The 10,214-nt window shown below is 46.5% G+C and overlaps 1 protein-coding gene across 1 annotated transcript in view; it reads left to right on the top strand.

The window, feature by feature from the left end:
- Positions 1 to 10,214, top strand: part of ALOX5 (arachidonate 5-lipoxygenase) — a 55,130-nt gene that overhangs the window by 29,529 nt on the left and 15,387 nt on the right. Inside the window, exon 5 of the mRNA XM_026657812.2 lies at positions 7,794 to 7,900. Within this exon, the coding sequence (XP_026513597.1) occupies positions 7,794 to 7,900 (107 nt within the window). The remainder of the gene's footprint in view (positions 1 to 7,793; positions 7,901 to 10,214) is intronic.

Raw genomic sequence — 10,214 nt, 5'->3', positions numbered from 1 at the left:
GTTTCGCGCTCCGCTGCTCCCCCTCCCTCCCAGACTTGAGAGCCTGGGAGGGAGGGGGAGACTCTGAGTGGCCGCGGCGCGGGCGCCGCTTCTCCCCCTCCCTCCCTCCTAGGCTTGAGAGCCTGAGGGGAGGAGGCAGGGCTGGGGATTTGGGGAAGGGGCGGAGCTGAGGCGGGGCCGGGGGTGGGGTAATTAAAGAACGGGGGGGGCGGCCAAAATTGTTTTTGCTTTGGGCGGCAAAAATCCTAGAGCCGGCCCTGCTCTTACCGCAAATATTTCCCATGTAGGTACTTAGAGGCTGTGATCAAATCGCCTCTTAACCTTTGCTTTGATAGGCTTTGTCTTTCTAAAAGCAGAAGTGTAACTGAAGTCTGCAGTTGTTGCCAACAGACTGTAAATGCTGAACAGATTATTGAGTTTCATTTCTCCATAAAGGCCAGATTTGTCAATGAATTTGACTTCCAGAGACATGGATCTGTTTGTGTCGAGCATAACTCTGCAAGCAGTTGTCAAGTTGTTAGTTGCATTATTTCTCTCTATATATTTATTGGGTTTCTAAAGAACAATCCTTTAATTTATTGTCAGTGACATAAGGTGTTTAGAGAGACAGGGTGGGTGAGGTAATGTCTGTTAGTGGACCAACTTCTGTTGGGGAGAGCAACAAGCTTTCAAACCCACACAGAGCTCTTCTTCAGGTCTTAAGGTGTTTTGCAATGTATCCCTTTCTGAGTTCCTCATTTGATACCATAGGCGGGCCTGATGTGGAATCAGTAACTGCTCTATCAAACTTCAAATGCCACTGTTTCGTCATGCAGGAGGGGAAATGGCCTCTTTACAATATCATCTTACATTTATATAGCACCAACCAGCCTGCAGGATTCCAAAAAGCAGTTTACAAACTAGATACAAGAATCGTTTCACCCACCACTGAAATGCAGCTGCCTCTGGGATAGAATGCAGCAGTAGCTGAGCAGTGCACAACAAAATGGCTCAACTCGTTAGGACAAGAAGGGAAGAGAAATACAATTTGAAACTGCCAGGACATAGGGGGTAAAGATGTAAAATAAGCAGTGATAGTGTCCAAAATATTCTAAAGTACTGTAGATCAGTACTACTGGAGAATCCTGGAGGTGTTTTTTTTAAAGCCTAAGCCTAGTGGGATTTTTAGAAGTGCCTAACTCCCTTTGAAATCAATTGGACTTAGGTGCCTAACCCATTTAGGTGCTTACATAAATCCCACTAGGTGCAAAGCAGCATGTTCAGGCACCTAAATATCCTTGTAAGTTCAGTCCCTAGGAGCCCAAGTTCCATGGACTTTCACTTAGTGAAGTCACTTAGGCACTGAATATTTTGCTTAAGAGACACTCTCTGGTGGTTAGAGCAGAGTACTGGGTGTCAGGACTCCTGGATTCTTTTCTTGAGGGGGACTGTGTTCTGTGGTTAGAGGAAAGGGGGTGGGGATCTTCAGTGGTATCAGGAATTCACCCCAGAAACTCTGTGCTCAGATCTGCCACTGGCTTTCTCTGTGTCCTTAGTAACGTGAGTAGCAGTGTGCAATACTCTGCTCTAGTGCCCAGTCCAAAGTTAGGGGAAGGGACCTGTTACTGCTGACAGCTAGGGGAGTTCTCCTTTAGCTCAGGTGGTAGAACTTTGGGGACTGTAAAACCAGGGTTCCAAGGCCAGGATTTTATAGGGTGGGGTATGGGATTCATCAGATAATTGGGTCTGGTGGCTGAAATGTGCGAATCATTGATGCTTTACCAGACCATGTGAAAGTTGGCTGTTCCAGTCTGTGCAGACTGTTGGTGGTGTAGGATTCATACCGCCTGGGTTTAGCTCATGACGCTTAGTGAAAACAGTTCCCTGCCCCTGGTTTTGCATTGGAGCCAAGGGAAGTGACACGTTTTGCAGCCTGAGGCTGGTTCGGCAGCTCTTCGAATGATCTCTAGCAGAGCTACAAGCAAACCAGGGCTGAGTTCAGCGTTTGTGATGAAACCACGCAAGCCTCTTCTGGTTTCAGGGTTACTTGCAAACATTTTGCCCAGGTCAGCTCTGTGGCTCACCTTCCCAGTCCAATGGGAAGTCAGGGAGGAGGCTTCATGCGTATTTGTAACTATGGCGCTCCGAGAAGCATGCAGGAAGGACGGTATTGTGACGTTCGCTTGCTCTTCAGGGAGCAGTGCCTGGAACTGCATAGAACAGGCAACTCAGTGTTATACAGTCACAACATGGGCTTAGAACAAAGTGGGGGCAACCCCACAGAAAGAGATCCATGCAAGAGAAACTGGCGAAAGCTACTGAGGCTACTCCCTCAGTCCAGACACTGGCTGTGCATGCTCGCGAAGGCATTTAGGAGGATCCCCTAAAGAGGCATTATAGATCCAGCCCTCATCCAGGAACATGTTCCTTATTCTATTATTATTAGATCTGTGCCAATTCCCTTAACTGTTGCACAAGTTATTTACAAGCTTTTAAAGCACATATTCTCAAGGAGATGCTACCTATATGCTAGTGCAAGATGCCTGCTCCCCAACCTCAAGGGACTACATTGCAGGGCCCTTTGGTGACATAGTAAGAGCAGCCACATGTAAAAGCCAGCTGTGGTATTTGCAGCATGTTACCAGATATCTTGATAATAGTGAAAAGAATTACACAGAGCATTTAGAAGAGTGGGGAAAGTCAGCATCTCCAATGGGTTACCCCCACTTCCTAGGAACCTAAATCTTTAAGGCAGCTGTTCTCCAGAAGCGATGTGATACGTCAGACACATGCAAGGAAAGGAAATTGGGAAGCAGTTTTATTATGGAAGAAATAAAATCAGTGCTGTGGGGCTGGGATGCCTGTCCCTGGAAGTGGCTGGGACCCAGAACTGGAAAACCCATGGCAGGATTAGCATTCAGGTGAGGGTCTGTGTTGTAGAGAAAGGCAGTGAAGGGTGTTTGTAAGCACAGAGTATAACTGGGAGGAATGGGGTGAACATGAGCCAAGGGAAAATGTGCTAACTATGGAATAGTCTCCCAGGCGGAATGGTGTAAGCGCCATCACCTGGAACATTTAAAACTGAACTCAATCTCAGGAGGTTACTGAGGAAAGTCACATGTAAGCCGGTGTTCGGAGCACAGGGTGACTAATCTAGAAGGTGTGGATGTCTGGCAAACCCCAAAGCTCACCCTGAACTCTGTGCCAGAGTCCCAGAGTATATGGCTGTGCTGGGCCAGCAACCTGCAAGTGAAGATACCATATTGCAAACAATTCCCAGCCACATCTACCTCACTCCTATGCAGTGCCCCGATTGCCAATGAAGAGAAGAGTTTTGTTCTGAGTTCCTGGGGGGGAAGTTGTTCAAAAAGAGGAAGCATTGTGGTTTCCTTTCCAGTGAACTGGCTTTTAAACAGCTGGGCATGGTTGCATGCATGTCTCTCCCTGTAGCAGAGCAAAGGGGCATGGTAATCTCATGCTCTAGACTAAAGCCAGGAATTGCAGAGGAGGTTGCCGTCCATTACGCAATGATTGCAAGTTGCATCAGTGTAAGTAGGCAGCTGGAAATAACTGTTTCTGCAGTTGGGATTCTCACGTTAGTTTTGAATCTGCAGAGACCAATCATTTCCTTTTCAATTCTCTGAATTATATACTCTCCTCCTGCTGCCTCGGGATTCGAGTTTGTTACTCCCGTTGGCATCATTAGGATGATGTGTATAACTTCGTAAGAACCCAGGTGTGAGAAGAAGACTTTATAGTGATGGAGAAAACCCCAGCTCCATTCTTAGATTGCGACGTGGGTTTGTCCAGTCAGTATATTGGGGTCGCATACAACCAGGGTTCCAAAGTGGCCTTGAATTTTGGGTGCCCCCCTTTGTGAATGTCTAACCAAAGGTGCTTTGGGCTTGAGTCTCAGAGGTTTTGAACACCTGTAGCTCCCACTGGCTTCAACTGGAGACATGGGTGCTCAACCCTTCAGAAAAATCCGGCCCAAGGATCTCAAGGTGGGTACCCAAAATCAATGGCCACTTCTGAAAAAATCGTGCTTTAATGTCTCTATGGGGCTGGTTTATTTAGCTCCCCAACAGCCGTGCCACCTCCATGTTGGCCTCTCCCAATCTAAGCAGGATCAAGACAGGTCAGTACCTGGGTGGGAGACCTACAATGCCAGAAAAAAATTATGAAGGGAGGTATTAATTCTGGAGGTGGTACAGTTCCTTCAGCATCTGTACTGATCTGATGCTCCAGAAGGAGACACTGCTGCTAGAGGTGCTGTCTTTTGCCTTCTGTTTTATGTCTCATACAAAAGCACCTATGGAATCTAAAGATCCCACGGCACATCTTGCAAGTATATGGGAGTTAATCCTGGTGTCATGTTCCCATCTGGGGATTTACATTCTCACTCCCTCTTCTCCTTCTACGGTTTCAAGCAGTATGATATTCTGCACTTCCTATCTTAAACTAAACTATTGTGTCATGTGTGGTTGCTGTGCACTGTTAAAAAGCAACAGTGTTCCACCCCAGAGGCAGCTGCAGTTTGGTTAGGGTTGCCAACCCTCTAGGATTGTCCTGGAGTCTCCAGGAATTAAAGATTAATCCTTAATTAAAGATTATGTTGTGTAATGACACCTCCAGGAATATGTCCAGCCAAAACTGGCAACGCAGGTAGGGTTTGAAATGATTTTCTGCATATTTAGCTTTGTAAAGGTAAGTGTTTTGTTAACTTGCTAGTTAGGGCTTTAGAACCTGCTGGGTCTGGCTGGACAGGAAATTTAAACTGGACAGGCAGCTCCCAAGTAGGGACTGTAAATTCACTTATAATTCTGCTCACTTCTTGCTTCTTCCTGAGACTCATCCAACAGCCAATGACCCTCTGGGGGAAGCAGCCCTTCCTGTTATTTCGCCTTAGCCTAAAATCATGTCCATGCTTTAGTCTCCCTTCTTGATGCTCAGAGAAGGGCCTTCTCTTGGTCCTTGTATGATCCTTTCTGATCCCTATAAACTAGGATCAGATGTCCTGTAAATCACCTCCTTTTCCGGCTACACAGATCCACCAGCTTTCCCTCTTAGTGCACCACTCAGGTACCTCTTGTTACTTCTTCTGTTATAATCTTGGTACCCAGAAACAAATGGACGATTTCACACCTGACCCTGTTTAGCATCTTATCTCCCTGGATTCATGGATAAATTCCCCTCTCAGTGCAGCCAAACACCTTCCCCCCCCCCCCCCCCCATTTGCTGCCATCACTTTCTGGGGGCCCTTTTGCAAACTATTTCTTCCTGCCACTCCAGCCTTTTGCCCTCCCTGGCTGTGTCTAGTGCTGTCCTAGTCAAGGGGCACAAATCTGCCTTGACTGACAATGAATTCACTCTTCTGGCCACTTTCCCACAAGCTGTTACTTCAGATCCTCAGGTAGTCTCCGCAGACGTCCCTTGCTCATTGCCTGGTTCACCTTAGTGTTGCTGGTCAGTTTCTACTCAACAAATTGTCAGTGTCAGCACAAAGTCACTCCTCCATTCCAGCCCCAGTGTCAGGACAAAGCCCTCCTCCGGTCCAGCCCGCTCCTCACCTTTCAGTTGAAAGAAGTGATTTCTTTTTAATAATACTAAAGCTTTGCATGGGCATAGCACTTCACTAACTTTAAGCCCATGGGGTAAATCAAGCTGATTATCTCTGTTTATAGGTGGGAAAACTGAGGTACCGAGCGGTGAAGTGATTTGACCAAAGCTATAGAGGAAGCCTGTGTCTGAGCTGGGATTAGAACTGGGGAGTGTCTGACTTCCAGGCCTGTGTTCAGACTATTTCTTAAATCAGATTATTTGGTTCTTGAGATTTTCACTTAATTAAATAGAGCATCACATTATCCCACTGACTGAATAACACAGAGAGTTCTCAAAGCATCCCACCCTTACTGTTTTATCAATTCATGTTGCCATTTATTATAACTTCTTCGGCCTCTCTGTTAGCCAGTTATTAATGTCAGCGCCAGACTGAGGAATGCTATCTACTGGCCTGGCTTCCCACATGATGTATTATCGGCTAGTTCGCTAAAACCCTACTAGATTACACCCATTGACATCATGCCCTCTTCTACCACTCCGAGATTAGATTTTCCTGGTGTAGGTTTTGGATGTGGCTCTTGTTTAGACTGTTGGTCCACTGAGTGCAGTATCCTGCCTCTGTCCATGGCACATACCTGTTACAGATGAAGGCAAAACAAATGAACATATTTCTGCTGCAGTAACACCCTTGTAAAGACAAGGGACAGAGAGCTGACTGTCTACAAGTCAGTCAGAATGCAATGGAAAAGAGGACTGTGGCCGGGGGGGGGGGGCGTGGAGGAAGGTAACAATAAAACAATCACATCCTGGTTTTGCAGTAATAGGCACAAGGGGAAAATCCTCCATAGCTCCTGCAATAATAACCTTGTGTCCAGAAGCATGAGATTCTGATGCTGAGACCTACGTAGAACAAGTAGGATTTTCAAAGGGAGTTAGGTGCCTAAATCACGTAGGCGTGTTTGAAAACTCCACCCTTAGTCCACTCCCCAGAAGACAGTTGGCCACATCATACGCCACCCCTACAATTAGCACTAATGTCACTTGCTGGGTTTCGTGTGCGGGTGCTGGGTGGTGCTAGCGGCCGGTGGGATACAGATCAGGCCAGACGATCTGGTGGAGCTTTCTGACCTTAAACTCATAGGCTGAGAGATTTTCAGGCCAGAAGGGACCATCGTGATCATCTAGTCTGACCTCCTGCACATCGCAGGCCACAGAACCGCACCCACCCACTCCTGCAATAGCCCCCTAACATCTGGCTGGATTACTGAAGTCCATGGTTTAAGGTCTTACACTGTGGAGAAACTTGCTCTGCGACTGCTGGTGCGGCTTGTATTCTGGAGACCAGGTTGAGTGAAATTCCAGGCAAGGTAGTTGGGGCTGACCTAGGATTTGGAAGACCTGGCTTCAAGTGTGTTCTCTGCCACAGGCTTCCTATTTTGTGACCTTGGGCAAGTCACTTAGGGCCGAATCTTCAAAGATGCTTAGTTGCCTAAGTCCCATTTAAATCAATGTGCATTAGGCACCTAAGTCCCTTTGAGGAGCTATGGCTTAGTCGCTCTGGGCCTCACCTGCCCCTGTATTTAATGGGGATAAAGGCACTTCCCTGCCCCAAAGGGGAGTTGTGAGGATAAATCCATTAAGGGTTGTTGGGTGCTCAGATTCCACAGTGATGGGGGGCCATAGATGTACTTAGCATAGCTAGATAAATAGTGTCTCATCTACAGGGAATGTTTTTAACAACTCTCCCAGTGTTGGTCTAACACCAATGCCTCTCCCCAATGCTACCAGTGGCAAGTGTTTTTAATAATACTTCGCTCCGATAGCATTTTTACTACAAGGCCATCTAGACCTGCTGTTGATCGGGTTAAACAATGTGGCGTGGATTTGGGCTGCCGACATACCAATGAGAGAATTCCTAAGCACCCCCAGCCCAGTCTGTTCCATTCAGGTTCTCTGCACCCAGCACCCGAGCCCCCTCCCGTGCATGAAGTGACATGGCTAGCATCAGTCACGTTTGGTTCTGTCTTTTTCTTTCTCCCACAAGGGAGAGTTTGGGGGGGAATTTTGAGCCTAAATATTTGAACGCAGTTCTATAGATGGGTGTAGATGCAGCCCAGAGCCCTTTAGAGAGGATAATGTCACACAGTTCACCACCATGAAATTTACTATGGGTGTGTGGTAAGGGGAGAAGTATAAGAAAGGCTGGTGAGGAGGCTGCAAATGGCTTTCTAGTGTTGTTGTCTTTTCCATAGGATGGAGAATCTCTATGTCAACCGCTTCATGCACATGTTCCAGTCCTCCTGGAGTGACTTTGCAGATTTCGAGAAGATCTTTGTCCGAATCAGCAATACAATCTCTGGTGGGTTTGTCTTCACTTGTCAGTATTTGCTTTATAGAGTGACTAATTGTTCCCCTTTCTTAGTACTAACTGGAACGGAAGTGGCTCCCGCCTGAGCATCTGGTCTGTTCTGATCTGCCTCAGCCACATGCTGTCTGAAAAGCACAGTTTAGATGAGCAGTTAGAACTCTAGTTTATGGGGCCAAAAGGACACCACTCAACCTGAAAACCAAGTGCTACTTCAAATACAAATAGCTGGGCTGGAGGCAGGATTCCCTGGGGGAGGTTTTCTGCTCCGTACTAGGCAGGAGGCCAGACTAGGTGGTCCCTTCTAGCTCTTAGGAAATCTATGAACACTGTCAAAGTCCCCAAGTCACTTAGGGACAGACTTTCAAAGGTATTTAGGCACCTGAAGATGCACATTGGCACCCAATGGGATTTTTCAAAGCACTTAAGCAGGTCAGGTGCCCAACTCTCATTGATTTCAAGGAGAGTTAGGCACTTAATCTGTTCAAGTGCTTTTGAAAATCCCATCAGGCACCTGTCTGCATCTTTAGATGCCTAGATACCTTTGTAAATCTGTCCCTTGGGCACTTCTGAAAACTTTACACTTCAAATTCATCGAATTTAAGGCTAGAAGGGACTGTTGTGGAAATCCTGCCTGGCCCAGACCAGAGAACCAAACCCAAAGCCCCATTTTCAAAAGTGATTTAGGCTCCTAATTCTTACTGAAAATTAGTGGGGTATAGAAACCTAAGTGCACTTTTGAAAATGCTAATCCAAAAATTAATCAAAAGTAGTTTCATGTGTTGGTCCTGCCTTAGTGTGTGGGGGATGGACTTTAGGACCTCTCGAGGCCTCTCCAAGTCTGACATTTCTATGATTACACCTGCTCCCAAGTTCTCCTGCCAATGTTTGTGGTTTTACAATCAAATTTATTTATGTTTTTCTCTGTGTTGCTATGTGAAAGACCCACACAAACAGGGGAAACTGCCCTCCCTGACTATGAAAGGGAAACAGTGAAACTGACTCTATACCAAGTGCTGTCAGATACCAAAATAAAACACATTTGTCTCTGATCCCTTTCAGTTAATTGTAGTAATCTCCGCTGTTACTTGAAACAATAGTAGGTAAAAGATTTTCAGACAGAAGTATGTTTAGGTTTTTTTAAGTTGATGGTGTCCCTTTAAACTTCCTTAGGTGCTGGTTAAGAATTTTATACATAGATTCCCTGAAGCTATTAACTGTTTAGTCAAGCAAAATGGGAATTAACAAAAATATGGGTAATGCCTATGATCTCTTGAATACAAGAAACAATGCCACATAGGGCATGCAGAGCTGTTAAAACCTGATTACAATATTTTGTTACATGTAATAAGATTGCTTCCTAAAGTACTTTATTATAGATGAAAGCCATATAAATTAACTAATAACTTTTCTGTCCTAATAAGGCTCTCCAGTGCCGCAAACAGTTGTGTATGTGCTTGACTTTGATTTAATTAGGATTAATGCTTAATATGACCATTCCCCTGCTTAAAGCTAAGCATATGTGTAAGTGTTTGCAGAACCGGGACCAATATGAGGATGAGTTCAAGTTACTGTTCTTTGCAATCCCATGGTTTCTGTCCCAAACATGAGAAATGTTGCCACCTCATCCCAACTTCCAGTACAGATACAAAATCACTGTGCAATTTGCAAGCATGATGGAAATATAATCGTGAAGCAATCCACAATATTTTACTTCTGGTAGAAAGCAATTGCTGTCTTCAAATATATTACTTTTCAGATCCATTCATCTTTATATTTCCATATGTCTGTGGTCTTCTTGCTTTAAGCTAGAGTAGACAAGAAGGAGCTTTCATAAAAATGTCTGGTCAGGCAGAAAAGAAGAAATACTGAAATCTCTCCCTGCCCCCCATGAGGCATCAACTGAACTTTCTTTTGCTGTAACCTGATGTTGAAATGTGAATACTGTGTGTTCCTGTCTCATCAGGGCCGGCTCTAGAATTTTTGCCGCCCAAGGCAAAAACAATTTTGGCCGCCCCCCGCCCCGCCCCAACTCCGCCCCGCCCCAACTCCGCCCCTTCCCCCAGGCTCTCTGAAGCCTGGGAGGGAGGGGGAGCAGTGGCGCGCGAAACGGCCGCTCGGGATCTCCCCCGCCCTCCCAGATTTGAGAGCCTGGGAGGGAGGGGGAGACTCCGAGCGGCCGCGGCGCGGGCGCCGCTCCTCCCCCTCCCTCCCAGGCTCTCAAGTCTGGGAGGGAGGGGGAGCAGTGGCGCACGAAACGGCCGCTCGGGATCTCCCCCGCCCTCCCAGGTTTGAAAGCCTGGGAGGG

The sequence above is a fragment of the Terrapene carolina genome, unplaced genomic scaffold, assembly GCF_002925995.2.
Source record: "Terrapene carolina triunguis isolate 2854851 unplaced genomic scaffold, T_m_triunguis-2.0 Scaffold310, whole genome shotgun sequence".
In the NCBI taxonomy this organism is placed as follows: Eukaryota; Metazoa; Chordata; order Testudines; family Emydidae; genus Terrapene; species Terrapene triunguis.
The sequence above is the reverse complement of the archived record's forward strand: the minus strand, read 5'-3'. Positions and strand labels throughout refer to the sequence as shown.